Here is a 22,650-nt window from a genome sequence, read left to right as displayed (position 1 = left end):
GGCACACCAAGCTCATCTCTTCTTTACACTTCCCTGTGCTTGGGCTGCTACCTCCTCCACCCCCCCTTGCCCCAGACAGAAAGGAACCTTGCGCCACAGAACTGTTCGCCTTACGAGAATCGGAGACGTAGAAGTAGACGGGCTCAGTCCATGATCCGTTCCCTGCTAACGAGGTGGCCCGGACCCGGGCGCTGTAGTTGCCGGGTTGCAACACCCGTAGCTTGCAGCCGTGATTGTTGGAATAATCCCGGCGGGACACACAGTGGCGCTCTTCCTGGAGGGGGAGAGAGAGCGGAGGAGAACAAGGAAGGAGCAGTTAATACACCATGCATGCCTTTAATACGCCAGGACGCCTTCCTCCTGGGGCAGAGCCCAAGGTGGCTCTCGTGACATACACGCGACAAGCAGGCACAGCTACAAAAACCCCAAGGCATTGGTGGTTTTGGGAGACAGGAACGGCTCTCACCTCGGAATCGCCCAGGCGTCCCAAGTTCACCTCATAGAGGATGATGAGCCCGTTTGGCTCCCTGGGCTCCTGCCATCGCAGGTGGACGTTGTTCTGGTCCAGAAGCTCGTAGGTCACGGGACCCACAATATCGTCTGCTTTGGCTGGAGGCGACCGAAGACAAGAGGGGAGAAAGCATCACACTTATGTTGAAATGAAAGGTAGAGGAAAAATGTCCTAGAACAGCATCATTAGCCCTTTGGCCACACGGCACACCAGGACTGGACGGGGAGAGAAGGGACAACGCATTTATTAAGAGTAACGATAGCGAAGAATTGGAAATCGAAGCACAAACTTCAAGGAAACGGTTGGTAGGAAGAAGTTTGGAATGCAGCTATGAATGAGAAATTAACTTGCAATATTACGGTCAGGAAGGGTTGGACAAATAAGAACACCTTCAGCGAAATTTGAGACGTTTTAGAATCAATAATAGGAGTTGAACGGCGCCTCTGAGCCATCGAGTCCAACCCCCTGCTCAAGGCAGGAACCCAAATCTAAGCCGATCCAACAGGGGGAAAGGTCCCATTTTCTCCAGCGCCGGAGCGCTCGCCCCCTCCCGAGGTCATGGGGTCCTGTCATCATACCCCTCTAACAGTCAGGAAGTTTTTCCTGGTTTATTCAGTCGAAATCTGGCTTCCTGTTGCTTGAGCTCCTTCTGACACCTCCTGCCTTCTGGGAGGATCGAGGACAGATCCTGCCCCTCTCCTCTGGAGGACCCCTCTTTCAAATCTTTGAAGAGGGTTCTCCTCTCTCCTATCAGCCTTTCCTTTTCATTGATTATGTATTAGCAAATGGAAAAGTTAGGTACCCCCCCAAAGAATTGGAAAGCTGAGGCAACATATGTTCAAACGATTCCGGTGGAAGGGTGCCCTTCTGTGTAACGATATAGCTTAAGTTGGTTTGTTTCCGAATGTATTATGTTTTTTTAAAAAAACCTTTGGTGGGTTTTCTTTCTGCCTTATTAGATGTAGTTTTCTTTTGTCTTCTTGTTGTTTAGTTAAATAAAAAACTGTTAAAAAACCCAGGAGACATCACCCTGGGCATGTCTGGTTATGCGCTCTTGGCCCCCCCCCCTTGCCCGACAGAGAGGGAGAGCCGAGGGCGCCCCTCCTCACCTTCCGGCATGGTCCGGGCACTAACGTAGGTGGCCACGCCGCACTCCTTCGGGGCCTCGCGGTTGCAGGCCTGGATCTCGATCCGGTAGCCCGTGAAGTGCCGCAGGCTGGATATGACCACTGACTCCTTCAGCACCACCATCTCGAAGGGCTTGGCTTCCTCAGGCACAACGGTGGAGCCGTTCGCCGAGCCCAGGACAGCAGGGGGCGGTGTGGTGCTGTTGGCGATGCTGCCAAGGTCCCTCCGTCTCCTTGTCTGGGGCCTGCAGAAAGCACCGCCCGCCCCAGAGAGAGAGAGAGAGAATGATTAATAAGATACAGTCCATGGCTGCAGCAGTACCCCTGCATCCGAAGGACCAAGCATCCATTGATTCATTTGATCCACGGCCTGAAAATATGAAAAAGAAAAATCCTAGAAATATGTATTTCTAGAGCTGGAATGACCAGAGCTGCCCGCTAGAGGTAGCCAGAGGCCACGCTCTGCACTGCATTCACCCTAATCCGCACTTTCCAGCATCGACGGATTTCCTGCGGCTCGGGGGGGGGGGGTCCGAAGTTGTTGCTGGCAGGAGAGAAACTGCTCCTTCAATCCCCGATTGGAGCTGAGACGACGGAGGAGCCCCCACGGGGTTGCGCCTCACCTAGGAACAAACACCTCGTTGTGGAGGTAGTTCTCGAAGGTCTTCCGGAAGGCCGACTCCTCCAGCTCCTTCTGGATCTGAGAGTCCGTCTTGGGGCAGGCGCAGCAGTTCCCGCTGACCTCCTCGTTCTCAGTCTGGTTGTGCTTGTGGACGTCTTCGGACTCCAGAGGGGGCGACCAGATCCGAGAGGGCAGCTTCAAGCCTGCAAGGACAGAAAGGTTCAGCAACGGGCCGGCTTCAAACGCTTCAGATAAGCCCCCAATAAGTTGAAAACAACAACATAACCTTGGGAAAAGAACTGATACACCTTGGAGGAATGTCAATCCTGAGTGGAGGAGGGAGGGAGGGAAGGAAGGAAGGATATGGAACACTCTTGAGTCCAGGCCTTTGTCTCTACCTGTTGAAGGGGGTGGGACCCATCTATTCTCACTCCTACTGGCTGGATCAGTTAGGCATCTGGCTGAGGAGCCAGAGGGTTGGGAGTTTGAATCCCCCACTGGGCCTCCCAGACAGGTGCTGGAGAGGAGGATCTAGAGAGGGTCCCCTCCCAACTCGGCTGTTCTAAGACGATGATGAACTGCTAAGACAGCTCAGTGATTTCAGTCTCTGGCTGCACCTGGGAGTTCGAATTCCCCCCACTGTGCCTCCGGTGAGGAGAGCCGGCCTGCACGGCCACGGGCAAGCTGCGCAGTCCCCAAAAGGGAAACAGAAACTTCTGCCAAGTATTCTTCACCTAGGAAACTGCAAAGAGCCACCATAAGATAAGGGGGTCCTACTGTATTTCAACCCAATTATGTGCCCCTTCACTGCGTAAGAACAAGTTTGGTGGTGGTGGTGGTGGGGTTTGGTCTTTTTAAAAATGCAACAGACGACAGTCAACATCTGATATCGTGGGCCGGGCCTGGGGTTGTCTGCAGGAGAGTTCAGTGGGCGGAGCAGCTGTGACCCTCTCGAAAAACTTCCAAGTGGGAAGGCCCGCTGCGCTCGCCCCTCACCCACCCTTCAGGCAGTAGTCCAGCTCGAACAGCTCGCGGTCCTCGCTCAGCTGCACCCAGGAGACCACGTAGTGGGTGATGTTGCCGTTGGGGTCGGTGGGCGGCTTCCACTTGAGGATGATCTGGGAGGACGAGTTGGAGACAGAGATGGGATCCGTGGGGACGGCCGGCACTGGAAGGGGGAAGAAAAAAAGAAGAACCAAGGAGATCAGGCTCAACAACAACCACAACCACAACAATGGCTTCAGAGTTGTGTTCCCCCACCCTGCAGGAAGCTTGCAACCCAAATGTGCAGGATGCGGCCCTTCCTGGTTGGGTTTTCCTAAGCCGTCGGCTGGAGACCAGCCTCTAGACCTCCCCGTGTGCTTGTGAGACTCTTCTGCTGGGTGGCTCCTGACTTTTCTCCTGCTGGTGTTTTCCCTAAATTGGTTTTTACTTCAATTTTTAAATATCCACACACGTGCTTGTTCTTAGGCGGCTGGCGAGCCTTTGCTGTTTTATAAGACCGGGCATTTGGGTTAGACAGTACAGGAGGACCCCCAGTAACCGCGGGGATTCCTGTATCCGCAGTGTGGAAAGTATTTAAAAAATGTTAAAAGAAAAATCCTCTAAATAGATATTTTTAATGGCGAAGTTACCAGAACTGGCCACAAGAGGGAGTCAGAGACCAAGTGATGCAGACCTTTCGTTATTAAGAGGGTGTTTGCTATAATCTGCAATGTTCAGGATCCGCCCGAGGGCTTTGAACCGATACCCCATGGATATGGGGTGTGTGTGTCGTCCTGTCTCCCTTAAGCTGACAGCAGGGCCCCCTCCCAGAGTCTCCTCGCTCACCGTACCTCTCAGCATTCGGCCAGTTGCTCACCTGAGGCATTGGTTTGGACATAGATGATCTCACTTTTCGCCCCGTAGGTCTTGCGCTCGTCCGAGTAGGTGACCAACGTCTTCACGAAAATGGCGTACTGGGTCCAAGGCTTCAGGCCCCGAAGCAGCCAGCCAGGGTAGGAGATAGGCTTGGCATCCGTTGGCCGGGCGGGAGGGTCGATGTCCACCACGGTCCAGCTGTTTGAACCGCACACGTCCTGGCCGTCAAACTCGGTCACGTTCCGGAAGGGACTGGTCCAAAGAGGGAAAGAGAAAGGAGAGAGGACGGTCCCTGTCAGATACCTGCTACACCTCCAGAGAGACAGAGATGGATGCCCGTGTGGGGCACCCCAGCCCCCGTTCTCTCAGGCTGGGGACCTCCCCAGGGGGGAGGTGCTGTCCCTTCAGTTTACTCACGCTTCTTTGTAGAAGAGCATGAAACCCAGAAGGTCACGGAAGTCCAGGGGCCAGTATGGCTCCCACTTCAGCACAATCTTGTCACTGGATGTTTTGATGAAGGAGAACTTGAGCACCTCGTTCTCACCTGGGGGGAGGGGGAAACCACAACGAATGGATCCCATCTGGGTTTTTAAAAAATGCACACCAAGCCAAAAGAGAAGAGCATGATGGGGAAAGGGGGTCAGCGTTAGGAACAGCCCAGCCCTGAATGGCCAGGAGCCACAGGAGTAAGGCTACGGCGTCAGCCAAAGGGGTCACACGGAAGAGTGGGGCAGAAAAGCCACGGAAGAACTTCTGCTCGGGCGGGAAGGCCAGCACTGGAAGGAGGACCCCTGGGGTCGAGGGACAAGTGGCCACGGGCCGAAGGTTGTGTAAGCAGAGGCCTGGGAAACGGGGAGAGGTGGGTGGGCTTGAGCGAGCGGGACAGATTTTGGATCGAGTCTAGCAGAATGGAAATGGCCCAGGAGGGAGAGTGGGAGGCACCAGTGGTGAGAGGGTTGGACCCAGACAGGAGAAAACAGGCTCATCCCTGCACCCCGACTCCCTCGGAGACGCTGGGCTCTTTCTTTTTCTTAAGCCTCAGAGGATACACCCCCACAGGGGCCAAAACCCATATGTGGAATGTGGTGCCACTTGAAATCTGCCTCCCCTTCCCCCCACACCCCCACACTCCATTTGTCCTTTAAGAAATCTCTTGAAACCTTGTTTTATTCTGGCAGGCTTTCTCAAAACCTTGCCAGCCGAAGAGCAGCCACGCGTTTCAGTGGGTTTCTGGCTATGGTGTGGAATGAACACAAAACACCCGCCGTGCCTCATCGATACAGATCAAGTGGAAAAGGCAAAATGCTCTCTTTCTCTCTCACTTACACACACACACACACACACAGAGGGAGGCACACTGCTGCTGCCCGGGAAAGGACAAGCTGTCCCCATGTCCTGCCCGCCTGGCAGAAGATTTGCCTGAAAGGCACGCCCCGGCCCCACAGCTGATGCTGAACAAACACACACATTGTGCCCAAACAGGAAGTGGCCCATTTGGGGGGCTGAGCCCGCCCGGCTCCCTCCCTCTCGGCAAGAAGCAAACACAGCGGAGTCACAACAGAGGCACCCAGGGAGAGAGGATGATGCCGCCCGCAGCATCCTCTCTCCTTCTTTCCATTTCTGTCCCTCCCCCACCCTTTCCAGGCTTAGAGGTCACTCCCCCACCCACCCACCCGCCCCCGTCCCGTCCCAGAACAGCCTCCCGGAGGCTTACAAGAAGCTTGATCGCCGTTGGTCTTGAGGGCAATGTCGTTCTTCTCCTGGCGGCCCTTGGTCCCGGAGATGTCCTCCAGCTTGTGGATCTCGGACAGGCACAGCTTGGGGTTGTAATGGAAGAAAAGCTTTCCCCGAGTGATGGTGAGGTTGTGTTTGCTCCAGTCCCAAAGCTTCCGGAGGTTCTGGTTGTCCAAGGCGTAGAAAGAATAGTTCCTGCCGGGAAAGGCGACACGGGAGAGTTTGCTCCCAGTGGGCCTGTTCTGTTTGGCTTCTCCAATTTAAGAATGTTATCACCTGCTCCTTTTGGAAAGACTTTAGGGCAGGGCAGCAAAGGGTGCCAAGGGACAAGATCAACGGATGCCTTCATGAAACAAAGGCAGGCACTGATCGGTCGGGAAAAGCCTGTTCTGACACTTGGAGTGAAAACAGAAAAGGAAAGGCTGCAGGGTGGGAGTCCCCAGGGAACGGGTTCTACCCCTAGGCTCAAGCCCCTGCGGGGCCACAAGGAGCCCCCTCGCAGCACCTTAGCGAACCAGACAGGGCGACAGGAGAGGAGGCGCGTCCCAGGTTATCCCACTCCTGGCAGTCAGGATGGGTGCCGATGAAATGGAGCGCTAGCTGAGTCAGGGCTAAAGGGGCTGAGGAACACCGTCCTTTACGGCACAAATTCCAAGGGCTTGGTCTGCTACCGATGCCCTGAGTGGGTAGAATCGAAGAATCACGGAATTGGGAAAGGGGCCTCCAAGGCCATCGAGTCCAACCTCCTCCCTGCTCAAGACAGGAGCCGAATCAAGGCAGATCCGACAGATGGCAGTCCACTTTTCTCTTGAAGGCCTCCCTCTAGTGTTGGAGAGCTTCACCACCTCCCGAGGTCATGGTTCCCATCATTGTACTGCTCTAACAGTTAGGAAGTTTTTCCTGATAGTCAGCTGAAATCTGGCATCCTCTCACTTGAGCCCACGGTTGCGTGTCCTGCCCTCTGGGAGGATGGAGGACAGATCCTGCCCCTCCTCTGTAGGACAGCCTTTCAAATATTGGGGAAGTCCCATCCTAACTCCCCTTGGCCTTCTTTTCTCAAGGATAAACATGCCCAGTTCTTTCAGTCTTTCTGCCCTCCTGTGAACTTGTTCCACTTTGTCAGCATCCTTCTTGAAACGTGGTGTCCAGAACTGGACCCGGGACTCAAGAGGAGGCCTAACCAGGGCCGAATAAAGGGGCAATAATGCCTCACGGGATTTGGAGTCTAGGGCCGTGTTATGCAGGCATTACTGCATTTTTTTTCTTGCTAAACACGAAAAAAAGAACCTGAAAAGAGGACTCTGTTCAGCCCTTACAAGACGGGTGATCTGCCTGGCCAGCATCTCTGGGCCAGCCCCTCAGTAAGCAGTGGGAATCGATGCCAATTCATTTGCTGAATGACAGCAGAATGAGCATTTGGGCTCCAAACCCCATTTGTACCACAACAAGCCAACTCATGCCAGGCTCCAAAATGGGAATCTGGCAGCGTTTTGCTAAAACTGTGGTTCGTGGTGCAATCTCTGAACTTGGGCAGAAAACCAGCATCTTCCTCCTCCCACACGCCCTGATGCTTGGCAAACAGCGCTTTACCTTCCGAATCACAGGTCAGGCATGTGAACAGGGGCAGAAATGAGAAGATACATGCCGTTGAACAAGACAAAGAGCGTCTCATCCCCCCCCCCAACAACCGGCCCTGGGGCCTGGCCTTTTAACGGCAGTCTGATCTCCTTGTAACTTCTTTCTAAACTGAGCGCCGGCCCTTCTCTAAGTTCCCTTCAGGCATCTCTTTAAAAAAAGGAGAGAGAACTCACCCCGCTTCCAAATCCTGCCCTCGGATGAGGTGCAGCTTGCGGAAGAAAGACAGGGAGACCAGAGCGTAGGAGCGGCGGATTTTCAAATAGCCCGAAATCTCTTCGACCAGACCCAAGTTGGCTTCTAACTCGGCCGCAATGTTGCCTAAAGGAGGTGTGGGATTGAGGACATAATCAAAGTGACCAACTTCCCCATGTCAGTTGGTTTGCATTTCTATGATTCCCGCTTGGCTTTCTTCTCCTCCTACATTCGCATCAGATTCAGACACCTTTTAAAAAAAAAAATCTGGCATGCATGTATTAACCCTTTTAAAAGGAGATTTTTTCCCCCTCCTGAACACGGACGAAAACAAGTTTGTGCGCATTTTTCCCTCTAGCGGTGCCCATTTGAGCCGTTCCCCTTTTTAACCTTGCCCTTTGCTTTGCGCACACCGTCTGCCGTTTCTCCAAAAAGCTGGGCGAAGGTCCCAATGAACCATCCTGATCAAATCCCTGAAAGCCTTCTTAAAAGTGAGGACCGTGTTTTTACGTTTACCCACTTTTAACTATTATTTCACCATATTTTAATGAACATACAATTCAATGGTGTGTGTGTGTGTTTTTTTAATGTTTAACTTATTATGTTCCTGATTCTATTCTTATCATACGGTGAGCCACACTGTGAGGTCCCCTGATTGGGAGAAAGGCAGCCTAGAAATAAACAAATAAATAAGACTGAAAGCAAAGAAACGGTGAATGACCAACACAAGCCACCGCACCCCAACTTTGGGGACAAGCGGCTTCAAGAACCCCTTCAAGGGCGGAGGGGCTGGCCGGAGGGAGAGACACCCCCCCATCCCCGTTGGCCCAGCCACTGAGGTGGGCCAAACAGCACAAAGGGAACCAGGACACTCACTTCCTCCGCGGATGTTGATGATCAAGCTGCCGTTGATGATGGTGCAGCCTCGCAGCTCCTGCGCCGCCGTCACGGAGTCGATGACCTTCTCTTTCTCCAAGTTGCAGATCTTCGGACACAGCCCGGCGCAGGGGGTGCACTGGAGGCTGGAAAAGGAAGAAAGGCGGCGGAAGGAAGGGGGGGGAGAGAGAGAGAGCTCAGAAGGGGGTCAAATGCAGGTCTCCCAATGGGGTTCCACCTGGGCTAGCAAGGGCAACCCCTCTGTGGCAGAGCCCCATAACTATCACTTCCTCACTGTTAGAGCAGTACAACAACGGGACCGCATGACCTCAGAAAGTGCTGAGCACTCCGACCCTGGAGCCACTCAAGCAGAAATAGGATGGACACACACGCACACACACACACACCAGTCAGATCTGCTTGGACGGGGGTCCCTCCCTTGAGCAGGGGGGGGGGGTTTGGACTCGATGGCCTTAGAGGCCCCTTTGTCAACTCCATGGTTCTAGGATCCTGTCACACACACACCCGTTTTTGAAAGGCCAGGTTGAGTCAGGAGGCAAAGCGTCCACCCTGAGAAAGGATTGTGGCCGCGCTGGCAGTACCTAGTCACGATAAGACCCCAGAAGGATCACTATCCACGGTTTCACTTATCCATGGTCAGAAAATATTAAAACCTGTGGGTGGGGGGGAGAGAAAATCCTTAGAAATACGGATTTTTTGCAACTCACTTGGTGGAATTCAGGGTGTACCCGGAGGGGCACTCCGAAGCGCACTCGCCATTGTGGATGACATGGCAGCCGGACTCGCGGGCGGTCTTGCAAGCGTTGTGAAGCTCCTGGCAGAACTCGAAGGTGACGCAGCGCCAGCCGCGGAAGCGGAGGTAGTTGGGCGGGCACGTCTCCAGGCACCGGCCGTCCAGCATGTAGTTCCGGCACGCCACGCACTTCGCCGGGTCGTTGGGCTCCAGGCAGTTGCCCAGGCACTCTGGGTGGCAGCACCGTCCGTCCGCGGTGCAGCCTTGAGACTTGCACGCAGGAATACACACTGGGGGTGGGGGGGAAGAGACACAGGGAGGGAGTCAGTTGGACAGCGGTCAGACAGCACCAGAGCTACACCTGCAAGGCCGGGGGGGGGGGAGGTTGAATAAAAGCCCCAAAGGGACCGTTACAAGATGGGAGGAGGGATGCTGGGCTCAGTCATGCCATGAGTGAGAAGGATCTTGGGACTGGTTGTAGAGCAAATTCTGAATAGGAGCAGACAGAGTGATGTGGCTGCAAAAATGGCCCATGCGATCTTTGGAGGCATTAAGAGGAGCCGAGTCTCGCACTTCCGGGGGGTGCTGTTCTTCCCCTCTATTCAGCACGGGATGGGCCTCCTCTTGAGTCCTGGGTCCAACCTCACTTCAAGAAGGAGGCTGACAAATTGGAGGGCCACCAGGAGGATGAGAGGGCTGGAAACCAAGCCTTAGAAGGAGGAAAGACGGCCAGAACGGGGCCTGTTTAGCCTCGAGAAAAGAAGACGGAGGGGAGACAGGAGAGCGCTTTTCAAAGACTGGAAGGGTAGTCACACCTCACCGTGGGTTTGAAGCGGCAGGAAGCCAGATTTTGGCTGAATCTCAGGAAAAACGTCTGAACTGTTTGGGCATGACGGAATTATGGACTTCGGGAGGGGGTGAGAGCTCTCACCCTGGAGCCGTTCAAGAGGAAACTGGCCCATCCTTTCTCAGGTCTGCTGGGGTTTGGAGCAGGGAACGGGTTGGACTGGATGGCCTTTTGGGCCCCTTCCCCACTCCACGATTCTAGGATTCTGGGAGCTCTCTGCGCCAGCGGGCCTGATCCCCCAGACACTTCCTCTCCCCTCTGTCTTCCGCGTTTTCTGTTTTTAACAGACCCTCTCTTTCTCTCTCTTGGACAAGGGGAGCACCTCATTCCTCTCGTTCCACTCCAGCTTAACTGACTAGATAGGCGGGATATAAATTAAATAAATAAATAAATAAATAAATAAATAAATAAATAAATAAATAAATAAATAAATAAATAAATAAATAAATAAATAAATAAATAAATAAATAAATAAATAAATAAATAAATAAATAAATACAACCGGAGCCCCTGCTAAAGGGTCAGTGGGACGGCTCCCGTGCCCATTCCGGTTCACATTTCAAGATGGAATTCCCAGATCCAGATGTGACCCAAGGGTGAGCCAGCTTGGTATGTGGGGCGGACGGGCTCCAGCCGCCTTGCGTGGAGGAGGAAAGGTCATCTAAGCAAATATAGGCTCTGGTTTCGTGTACTCCTCTAGCTCTTTCACCATTTCCTTGAAAACAGACGGCCTTCTCTCGAATGATGATGGATTCATTCCCTCCAACTTCCTGGATCTAAACTTTAGCTGAAATCTTAACCTCAGAGCTCTCCGACCCACACAGAGAGAGATAGAGAGAGAGAGTCAAATACAGTATGGAGTCCAGCATCCTTTACCTCTGGACACAGGGGAGGCCTCTGGCTGACCGTTCTTGGAGGATCGGTGGGGGTGGGGGCTACAGAGTTCAGCTGGGGTCTCCTGTCTTTGCGCAGGAGCTTCAAAACAAAGGCCCTCTGCCAATCACCACTTTCCCTCTTTTTTCAATACCCGTGTCTTTGAGCCCAGGAGGGGCAACAAGAGTTATCTTCGAAGGGCAGAGCGGGAAGGCCCGGTGGGGGATTCGAACTCCCAACCTCCGGCTCCACAGTCTTGAGACTTGAAACCCCTGAACTCTCCAGTCCAGGCGGCCTTTCCCTTTGCCCCAGAAAAAAAAACAGATTTCACTTGGACGGAATCAAGAGAGGGCTCCCAGGATCCTTGCTAAGGACCATTTCTACCCGCATGGAGGTGCAGAGGTTCATGGGCTCAACTCCCAGGCTACTTAAAGCGATCCTCCCATACAAATTGGCCACCCTCTCCCCCAAAACAACCAGCAGCACCTATAGACTTGCCGAGCTACGGAGGAACCGGCATGCTTTGCTGAGGTGGCCGTTCCTGGAAGGAACAGCGAGGGTCACTTCAGGGCTGGCGACTGTGGGCTCAGGAGGCCGGAGGCCACCCACTGAAAAGTGGCTTCTGATGGCTGGGGTGATCAGAATCCAATTTCACTTTCGCCTTGCAGGCCTTTTGAGATGTGTCAATAGCGCCCGGGCCGAATAAGGGGTCCATTGGCAACCAGAGTAAAAAAGGGACCTCTGTTGACATCCCCCCACCCTCCGTAATTCAATCAAATCCACCCTGGCAGGAAGAGTTGGCCCCATGGGACTTTTTCTTAGGGCCAATCAAGCCTAGGCCGCAAGGAAAGCACCCTGCCTGAAAACACACCATGTTTTGGTGTCATCCACACTGGGGTAAATGGACCAGAGGCTGAACTCGGTCTAAACCACCTTCCCATCCAACGGGAACCATCGGTAGGGATTCTGCAAATCCCTGTTGCCCACAAAAAGCATCCCTCGCCCCCTCGACCTCCTCTCAGAAACTGACCCCCAACACTGTTCAACAGGTAGTTTGGCTAAAACTTTTTTGGTGCAGCATCTGAAGATGGAAGAGGGGGGCAGAGGCTGAAGCTGCAAGGGCAGACAAATCGCTTTAGGGCGCTGTGTCAACGTCCCCGTGCAAGGCCTGGACGGGTCACCTCTCTGCCCGTCTCCATTCTGGGCTAGCCATGCTGGAAGGCCAAAGAGGAAGGAGGGGAGAGGATCTGGTAACAACCGGGACGCCCGCCGGCCTGGCGGGACCAACCTCCAGCGACCGCCCACCACTGAAACGATCTGGAAGGAAATGAAAGGCTTCAGATCCTTAGAAATCTGTGTCGGGAAATGCTTCCAACCCGCGATCCGCCCTCACCCTCAGCCAATGTGTTAGCTCCTCTGGGTAGGGAACCACTGCATATTTCCTCTCCTACCTAAAGCAAACAGATTCTTAACTGTTTCTGCCTAGAGAGTGCCGGGAGGGCAAAGGCGGGCTTCCTCTCCTGATGGGGTTTCCCACCGCCCCCACCCCCCCCAGGCCTGTTTTGGTATAATCAACCCCTTAAGAGGAGGTTCCTTCTTTAAAACGGAATGTCTGGGGTGGGGAAAATCTCAAGCCACGTCGCACTGTCCCTGACTTGACAGGAGCGGCTCAGCTTGGCAGCGCCCCCCAAAAATGTATAGCTTGCAAGATCTGGAGCCACTTGAAAGGGTTTGCTTTGGCCCAGATCCGGCGGCTTTGCAGTGGGGGGGGCGAGGGTGGGTCAGCGCCCTTCTGATGAAGACACAACACCACAGAAGCAACACCCAGAGGAACAGATTCTTGAGGGGCCAGCAGACAGAAGGGGGTTTACTGTATCTGATGGCAATGGGGTGCACAGACCCCTAAGCCCCCCAACCCCACTCGGGGCATGTGCAAAGAAGAGGGAGGGGAGAGAGGACAGTGCTCTTCAAGAAAGGCAGTCCTACAGAGGAGAGGAGCAGGATCTGTCCTTCATCCTCCCAGAGACGGCAGGACGCGCAACAATGGGCTCAAGCAACAAGAAGCCAGTTTTCGGCTGAATCTTAAGGGGGGGAAACCTTCCTAACTGTTAGAGCAGTATGACCGCCGGGACCCCTCTGGGGGAAGTGGTGAGCACTCCGATGCTGGAGAAAACGGGACCGCCACCACCCCTCTTGTCAGATCTGCTTGGGATTGGATTCCTGCCTTGACCAGGGGGGTGGACTGGATGGCCTTTGAGACCCCCCCTCTTTCCAACTCCGTGATCCTAGGAGACACACTGCGTGCACACTGCTAGGGGTCATGATTTTAGTCCAAATTCCCAGCCCTGGTGCATGCTTCTCAAGAAGGAAAACCCTTTTCCCTCCTCAAGGACTCTGATCACAGGTGGGCAGATAGTCACGCCCGCTTTAGGGGCTCCGGGCCCCCTTTTCAAGCGCCCGGGGTTTACATCCTAGAGGCATTCCCCCTACGACAGCTCCTATCGGGGATCTGGAGAGACCAAACAAAATGTCCGCGTCAGTGACTAACAAACTTAAAAATAGCACAGACGTTTGCAAACTGCAGCCCACCAAGGCCCCGAACAGCATCTGGAATCCCAGGCAGAGCATATGGAGGTGTGGGGGGTGGTTTGCAAGGTGTGAGAACAGACAGCCCCATCCAGGGAAATTAAGGCACCACCTAATGAGCAGCTGCCTCTGTGGCATTAAGGTGGGTGACGCCAAAATGGGCACCAAACATCCACAATGTTATGGATACGGATGCTTATAGGATGGAAGGGATGTGGACAAGGCTTTGGGTCCAAGTCCCGAGTGTGAATCTTTGGTCCCAAGTCTTTGGCATTGAGTCCCGAGTCCCTATTAAAAATAAGCTTTTTCCCCACCCCCACCCTGGAAAAAGGACAGGCTTCACAGGTTCCAAGTCCCGTAGAGTCTGACTCATTGAAAAATATACACATGCACACCTGGATTCCCTGCATCAGAGGCAACCAGGCCTCAGCCCCTTAAAGGTCACCCTGTTAATAAATGTGTTAACCTTCGAGGTGTGGCGGGAATTGTTTGCAAAACAAACGCTGCTCTCCCCCAGACTTGGAAAGCCCAAAAATGGCCGCCCTCCCTCAGCTCCTCGAGCCTCAATTCAGAGGGGATAAAAATCAATTTTTTAAAAAATCAACTTAAATCATGATTTAATTTTTTTTAAAAAATCATTTTTTTACTTACATGGCCAAAAAAAAAAAAAATCCCATTTAAAAAATTGAAATAGGAGACTTAAAGCCCTTTCAAAAATACACCCTGCCACAACGACATTCTTAAGCGTACCTTTCCGCCTCCCAGAGCGGGAACAGCCAAGGCATCAAACACAAGACAGGGACAGGAGGGGTCTGTGGCGTAGGCGTCCGTGGTCTCGTGCCGCGGCTCCCAATCTCGGGCCGGCCAAATATAGCTCGATATGAACGCTCGGGAGCCCTGCAATGTTCAAGGGTTCTGGAAGTTCTAGTTTATTGGAGCCTCAGGGGCAGAACATCCTAATCTAAAGGTCTGCTTTTTGCTGGAGGCAAGAAGGGGGGGTGCCTTTTCTCCCTCCTTCTGTGGCCGTAACCAAGAGCACGGTGCTGCCTCGAGTCTGCCCAAGCTTCACCGCAATAGATCCACCTGTCATTAAAAGGTGCCACAAGACCTCTGGAAGGACGGATCCTGAAGCTGAGGCTCCAGTACTTTGGCCATCTCATGAGAAGAGAAGACTCCTTAGAAAAGAAATTGATGTTGGGAAAGTGTGAAGGCAAGAGGAGAAGGGGACTACAGAGGATGAGATGGTTGGACAATGTCATCGAAGCTACCAACATGAATTTGACCCAACTCCGGGAGGCAGTGGAAGACAGGAGGGCCTGACGTGCTCTGGTCCATGAGGTCACGAAGAGTCGGACACGATTAAACAACGACGACGACAAGACCTCCCAGATTTCTAGAGGAGACACCTGCCTGTTTCGGGCCAAAAGGCCACCCCCTCTCACCCGCCTATGGTTCAGGATCCAGCCACAAGCGGCTCCACTAACAGTCAGCAATAAAACACCTCGGTTGGCAAAACAGGTTTCCGAAAAGAGCAATCTGACTTCGGTGTTTCTTAAACTAGAAAACTACACTGGAAAGGGATTGCCAGCTGTTTACTATACACAACACACACGTCGAGGACAACGTTGTCCACCGAGATCTAGGCTGGGGACAGACACAGGAAGGAAAGGAAGGGGATGCTTAAAAGAGCCAACTGGGGTTTCCCCTCTCGCTCAGATTCGCCAATCTGGCAGCTTTTAAGGTGGAAGCACCCATCAAATTAACTGCAAAGAACGAACGGAAGAAACAGGACTGATATTGTGCTACTTCCTGGGGAACGTCTCAGGTGAGGCACAGCATCCTGTGTTGAAGAAATCTCCCCTCCATATTTAACTTGTGTGGCCTATTTATTTATTTGTTAAAGGTATTTTTTTCACCCCGCCTTTTTCCTTAAAAAAGGACCCAACTTGGCCTGCAACGTTAAAAGACAATATTTACAGCTAGCAATGGCAAGTATATAAATAATAATTAGAAAAGGATCAAACGAATAACTTACAGAAAAAAAAAACAATCACAGTGTATTGTCAGCAGAAAGATTCCGTCTGCTTGCGGAAGGACAGCAAAGATGGGGCCAGCCTGGCCTCCGATGGCAGAGAGTTCCAGAGTCTCTGGGAGCCACCACTGAGAAAAGGCCCTGTCTTGTGTCCCCACCAAATGCACCTGCAGGGATGAGAGGACCAAGAGGAAGCCCTCTCCTGATTATCTTAATACCCAAGCAGGCTCATAAAGGGGACACGCTCCTCGAGACGGCTTGGAGGTTAGAACCAACAGCTTGAATTGTGCCCGGAAACAGATCTGCCAGTGCAGCAGCTCTAACAGGGGGTGTGTGGGTTATGTGATCCCTTGACCAGCCCCAGTTAGCAATTTTGGTTGCCGCACTTTGGACCCGCTGAAGTTTCCAAGCAGTTTCCCAAGGCAGCCCCATGCAGAGCGTGTTACAGCAATCCAGCCAGGATCCAAAGGAGGCCTGCGTCCCTGTGGCCAGATCAGACCTCTCCAGGAACACCCACAGCTGGCGCACTAAGTTTTAGTTGGCCAGAGCCAATCCTTGCCACCGCAAAGACCCGGGCATCCAGGCTCAGAGATGAACCCAGGAGCTCCCCTGAGCTATGCACCTAGTGGTTAGAGTTCAGGACTAGGGGTTATGCTGGGGAGAGCCACGACACTCACAGCAAGGCTGTTCTTCACTGCCAAGATGGCCATGAGAATAAAATTTGGGACCGAGGACTCCCTCCACGCCACCCAAAGGGGAAAGGAGAGAGAGAGAGAGAGAGAGAGAGAAATGCAGCTGATCTCAGGAGGGGAAATCTCGGCCCTCGGCTGCCCCCTGCAACCAGGTCGTTGACTTCCCCTGCTTTTAAACAGCCACCTCTTCTTTGTACCACCGTTTGGCAGATTTCACGCCTAAAACACATTACAGCCTCGTCAGTCAGGCCATGTTTTACACAAACATCTGCCAGAAAGAAAACCTACAGAAAACAAACAGAACTTGAGCAGCGCCCCAAGCGAGCGAGCAAGCGCACGAGCGCCGGGAGGGCGTCCAGATCAAAACACTGCCAGAAATTGAGCTGGCTATTTGATTTATTCAATAAAGGCAGGGGAGCAAAAAGTCTCAACTAAGTATGTGTTGTAATCACCAATATTTACGCCCGTATCACAAAGCAGTGAACACAGCACTTGTGAAAAACAGGATTCACTCCAAACGGTTGGTTTGGATGTTAACAAAGGTCTCCCTGCCACCTTCAGAAGGGACCAGGGTGGGTGTTCTGTCCTCCATCGTTCCAGAGGGCAGGACCCCTAAGGATGGGCTCAAATGACAAGAAGCCAGAGTTCAGCTGAAGACCAGGAAAAACTTCCTAACTGTTAAGAGCAGTACGACAACGGGATCCATGACTTTGGGATGGGGTGGTGAGCACTCCAATGCTGAGGCGCTTTCAAGAGAAATTTAGACCACCACCAAGCAGAAATCCTTTAATTTCGGTTCCTGCCTTGGGCAGGGGGTTGGACTAGATGGCCTTAGAGCCCCCCCTTTCCCACTCTTGTCATTCTAGGGTTCTATGATTTTCTCGCCCCTCCTTTCCCACCCCAAGTTATCCATCACAACCCCAAGATCTCTTTTTCTTGGCCAGTCATTACCAACTCAAAACATGACAAGCTATTTTTGTGAAACTGCTGGGTTTTACCCCCCCTCCCCTTATTGTGCTTAATTGCCTTACGTTGCCTTACTCTGGTCTACGTTTCGGAGAATCTGTGAATACGTCAAGAAGCAAAACCCATCAAGAGAGCCTTCGAGGGGGGGAGGATACCCTAGATTGAACCTCCGTTCACTGGGTTAAGAAAAACTATGCCAACTCTCAGCTTTCTAGTTTTCAAATCAGTTTCATATCAATAAAGCAATCTCCTCTAGTGTCACATAAACGTTATCTTCTCCACACCTTGCGCCAGCCTTCAAATTAAAATCTGCAAGGGACGACAAGGAATGAGCGAGAATTGTAAGGATCGCAAAGCAACCAGGAAGTATCAGGGGAACCTCGGGATATTTCAGAAATTCCAAATATGTCTCAGGACAAACCAGCGCATACAAGTGAGGCACTGTGAAAGGGGAGAAGCAGACTTGCAGGAAACCTAAGATGGAGGCTGAGAAGGAAAACCACTGCTTTTCCAGGCAGGCCAGCAGGAGAAGAGCATCTCCTCGCGCAGGGCACGCGCTCTGCACCCATCCGGCGGGTCCCCCCCTCTTCTATCCCTCGCTTTCTCTGCTCCTTTTCCCCAGCCTTTCTGCCCCACGGGGAGCATGGGCGCTGTGATGCAACGCTGGGGGTGGCCTCTCCGTCTGGGTCTTCACCCAGTAAAGCCCTCTCTGCCTGCATGACCACAGCTGGGAGGAGGCTCGGTGGGGAGAAATGCATCCATCTGCTTCCCTGTGCATAGCCACGCTGAGGGAATCGCAAAAATCACTCTGCGTGGGAGAAGCCTCGTCCCGGGACCTGTAAAACACATTGCCAGCCCTCCAATGCTGGAGGCCTTCAATGGACCACCGTCGGCCAGATCTACTTGGACTCAGATTCCTACCTTGAGGCGGAGGCGGGACTCGAGGGCCTTTGGGATCCCTCGCAACTCCAGGATTCTAGGATTCTGATCCTGCAAGGCCATCTCAAACATCCCTGATTTCAGATCAGGGTGAAGAGGAAAGGGTGAGGAAAGAACCCGCCTCAGCCTTTGGGGGCTGCCAACCATACTGGCTTAAATGGACCAAGGTTTTCGCCCCGTAGCAGGTGGTTTCTGTGTCCCTACATACCTGCTCCCAAACCTGAGAGGAAATTTTTAAAAAATCCACTAAGGCAGCCAGCCACTCAAAGAAAGCCTGCCTGAAGAGAAAGGTCTTTTATCTGCTTGCGGAAAGACAGCCAAGAGGGGGCCCAGCCCGGTTTCCAGTGGGAGGGAGTTCCAAAGTCTAGGAGCAGCCACAGGCAGGACCTCTATGGCATCAGCATAAAACACTCACTCTCTCTCTCTCTCTCTCTCTCTCTCTCTCTCTCACACACACACACACACACACACACACACACACACACACACACACACACCCCTAAAAAGAAACCAGGAAAAAAAACAAGCATACATACCCAAAAAAGAGTAGTAAATCATGTGTTTTGAGACAGTCAACATTTATAAAGGGAATGAGATGCTTCCTGGATAAAGATAAAAATGGCAAGTGACCAAACGCGCAGCCACTTAGAGGTGCTTTCACCTCCTCCGAGACCGGCTCTAAAAAAAAAAAACCACCCTGCAATTACTTAAAGATCCTGGTTAGTTTAACAGGAGTATTAAGTTGCTGTCTGGTTGGTGAAAAGGTTATTAAAACCCTATAAAAGTATGTGAACATGCAGAGAGGACGTTTTATTAGTTGGCAGCTTTCAACGTGAAAGTGAGTGGGGGGGGGGAAGTACACAGAAAGCCTTAGTGAGTCACCTGCCCGGCATCCTCCCACTTCTCAGGGGACCCTCCTGAGCACCACAAGGAGGGTCCCAAGAGAAATCTCAGGCGGACCCTGGAAGGGGCCACTCTGAGGGGAGCAGCAGAGGCCTCCGTTGCTGCCCACGTGGAGGAGGACATCCTTCAGGAGTGGCACAGTTGTATCCCCAGATGACGACGCTTTACCGGGCGGCAACGGGCCCCTCAGACACTCTCGCCTCATGGTTTCAGGCCAAGAGGCTGCCAGGAAAGCTCAAAAAACGAGGACACACTTGTTGCAGGTTTTCAAGAAAAGTCCTGTCCCAGAGCATTTCACCAGGCCTTACCCGTGAAGGTGGTCCTTCCCCAGCAGCTGGGAAGACAACGAGCTCTCAAAGGATCCCCCTACCATTATGGTGCTTGGCCTTGGGTCTTCTGGATGTTCTCAGAATACAACTCCCAGAAGCCTTTGCCATGAGCTGCGCTGGCCAGGATTTCTGGGACCTGCCAGCGAAGAACATCCAGGGACCAGAAGTCTCGATTCTGCTAAGTGTGGATTCACCACCTCTAGAACAGGATAACAAGCTACCGATCTTTGCCAAAGGTTTTTTTTAAAAAAAGGGGGGGGGGAACCACTGGAAGTGTTAACGGATCAAAATTTTATTTCTCTTGGACTGCGACTTTACAATGCCATTGACACCACGTCCAGCCTTCCGGAACACAGCGCTTGTTCTGGATTTCGCCACAAACACAGGCAGCTTCTCTTTTTATGTGACCGCCGGTATTCTCCCAACCAAAAAGCTTACGCCACCCCCAACGGATTTTGAGGGGAAATGTGCAGATCTGACTTTTCTTTCAACACTGTCCTAAATTGAGGCGATATGACCCCCTCCCGCAAAAACAAAGGCCCCAGGAGGGACCTCCCCATCCCCACACCATTGGAGGGGAGCCACAAGGGGCTGTCCATCCGAGCCACGGGAAGGGAACCATGGCATCTCGCAGGGGTTCACAATGTCCAAAAGGGGTGGCACGGCATTTCTCTCCCCCCCACACACACATTTTGCTGGCTCCGTGTGCTCTTGGTTTGCCACATGAGCAGGCCACATGCACACACAGAGTGAGCCACGGGGATATTCTCCACGCTTCCCCCGCCCACCCTGGAGCAACAAAAGTACTTCCCTAAACACCAGTCCGGAAATGAGAAACAGCTGGAAGAGAACTTGCAGCCAGAGGCTGATACGATCACTAAATCTGCCAATATCCAGAGATCATCCCTGCTTAAGATTCGGAAGAAGCGAATGCCTTAGTTCTCAGCCAGAGGCACCTCATCAGAAGGGAGGCAGAAACAATCCAGGCGGCAGGCAAGGTTCTCATAAAAGCTGTGCTTTGGAATCACTGCAGACCTCATACAAGATGGGTAGGCCTAATAAAAAAAGGATCCACTATAGTAAAACAGTGGGATCTGTGTGGGATCTGTCCCAAGCCACCCCGCGGATGCTGAAAAAAACATGGAAATATCAGACCCGGTGAACTGCACAGTCTATGCCTCTCTCTAGAGGCCGATTTTGGTAAATACACCTTGGTCATACATATAAACAGGTATTTCTGTTTTTTTTTTTTTAACTTGGCATTTTCAAGTCAGCAGTTAAGTGAATCTGCGAATAACTTACTCCAGCGGAGAGGGAAGTTCTACTGTACTTTCAGGGCTCAAGACCTGGGCAAGGCTGTTAACGAAGGGAGATTTCGGAGGTCGCTAATCCATTGTTGGGCCGTAAGTCAAAAGCAGCTTGACAGAACATAACCATCACCAAAAACAGTAACAACAACAAGCAGCAATAATTATTTGCCAGCCCCATCCTGGCGACTGCTGGGTTGCTTCCCTAACCATTGGGTGCTGAGTGCTCCTAAGCATTAAACACTTCCAGCACGACAGCTGCCATCCAGAGCAAGCATAACCAGGGTTGGAGAGTTTGCATTAAGGCTCAGCCAGGCCACCAGGTGAACTTCGGAGAAGCCGGTCAGCGGCCCAGGCCTAAACAGATGGAAAGGCCATTCCTGCTTCCTTATCCAGCTGGTGTATTTATAGCCCCCTGAATCAGAGAGAGAGAGAGAGAGAGAGAGAGAGAGAGACGGGTCTTCGTAAACGGACAGGATTTCCGACTGATAAGAGGATCCACTCACAGCGCTGCCCAGAAGTCAGTTTTATTTGAAACAGGAAACACATGCCCGCCTGTGCCCACGGGCATGTATGTGTGTGTGAATCTTTCACAGGCTCGAGGAGGTGACTTGAAGGAAATCCAGGAGAGCCGCTGAGGGGAGGGCAGAGTTTACAAACGCACACTTCCGACTAGAGACACTTCAGGGCCCAGGGGATGGGAGCCATCCTCTGCCAAGCAGGGCACGGAGAGGTTTTTGGACAGGAAAACGATCCCATTTCCCAGATGGATTTGGGATAATTCAGTAATTCCGAGCAGGGGATTTTTCAAATCCTGGTGGGAGCCCTACCCCTCCACCCCCAAAACACACAAGGCTCCCCAAAATCTTGGGTAACGATAAGAAGAAGAGAGGTGCTCTGCCTCTCTCACCACCATGTAAATTGTTCTGTTTATCTTGGAGGTGCCAGATGCCCTGAGGTTTTATTCAGAAGGAAGCTCGGGCGAGAGGACGCGGGATGCACACAGGGATACGACACCACTACCGGGACAGACGATTGAAGAGACACAACCATCTACAATTCCCTGCGGGGATCTTTCCCCAGCCACTTTATTCAATCTCAACAGAAGACGCTAAGCTGCTCAACCACTCCAGGGCCACCTTTTGACGCTGAGAGCCACTTAAAAGGTGGGTTTTGAAACGCAAAACCCAGGAGAACTGCTTCCTTTGCAAATCAGGACTCAAACTCTTCCCCCATGTCCAGTCCTCTCTGCGGGACTCTCCTTCCTCAAGGCAGGCTGCGGGGGGGGGGTGTCGCCCCTCGAACGCCCCACTTCCAGCCCTCTCCCACCACACAGCATCTGCCATCTGCTGAGAACTCAGAAACTTTTTAAAAAAGAGGGAGAGAGAAAGACTCATCTTACGCAATGTAATTGCAAAACCACAGCACGTGAAAGGCTTGGTAACCGCGGGTGTTCCAGGGGCCCTGGCATTTCAGCAATTCATTAATTTATCCTGTTCTAGCGTTAGAGAAAAAGAGAGATTTTTATCTTTTCCCTCACGTGTATCACCTGACCAGGGAATATTCTGTAAAAAATAAAAAATTGGTGGGAGCAGAGAGACTTTTCTCTCTCTCTCCCCCCCCCCATCTTATATAAACTGTTCTCAACCCGATGTGATAAACGTAACAAGCAAGACCCTGCTTTTTTTTTTTTTAAGGGCGGCATGTGTTCTCTGGATTCTGCAGAGAATTCCAGGAAAAACATCTGGTGTGTTCTCTCCGAACTAGATTTGAGGCTGAGCATAAGCTGGAACCAGTTCCGAGACCAAAAGAACGACACAGACGCAGAGCGGTTGGGAAGGAAACCGAAGCAACCCGCTAGA

At 52.4% G+C, this 22,650-nt stretch overlaps 1 protein-coding gene across 1 annotated transcript in view; it reads right to left on the bottom strand.

The window, feature by feature from the left end:
* INSR (insulin receptor) overlaps positions 1-22,650 on the bottom strand; it is a 46,912-nt gene that overhangs the window by 10,354 nt on the left and 13,908 nt on the right. Inside the window, exons 3-13 of the mRNA XM_072977888.2 lie at positions 9,289-9,604; positions 8,561-8,706; positions 7,666-7,810; positions 5,835-6,049; positions 4,538-4,664; positions 4,122-4,372; positions 3,261-3,428; positions 2,262-2,463; positions 1,621-1,883; positions 467-609; positions 115-274 (exon numbers count right to left, since the gene is read on the bottom strand). Of these exons, the coding sequence (XP_072833989.2) occupies positions 115-274; positions 467-609; positions 1,621-1,883; positions 2,262-2,463; positions 3,261-3,428; positions 4,122-4,372; positions 4,538-4,664; positions 5,835-6,049; positions 7,666-7,810; positions 8,561-8,706; positions 9,289-9,604 (2,136 nt within the window). The remainder of the gene's footprint in view (positions 1-114; positions 275-466; positions 610-1,620; positions 1,884-2,261; positions 2,464-3,260; positions 3,429-4,121; positions 4,373-4,537; positions 4,665-5,834; positions 6,050-7,665; positions 7,811-8,560; positions 8,707-9,288; positions 9,605-22,650) is intronic.

This window comes from Pogona vitticeps, chromosome 7, assembly GCF_051106095.1.
Source record: "Pogona vitticeps strain Pit_001003342236 chromosome 7, PviZW2.1, whole genome shotgun sequence".
Classification (NCBI taxonomy): domain Eukaryota; kingdom Metazoa; phylum Chordata; class Lepidosauria; order Squamata; family Agamidae; genus Pogona; species Pogona vitticeps.
Note: the sequence above shows the minus strand (reverse complement) of the source record. Positions and strands in the feature narration are given on the sequence as shown.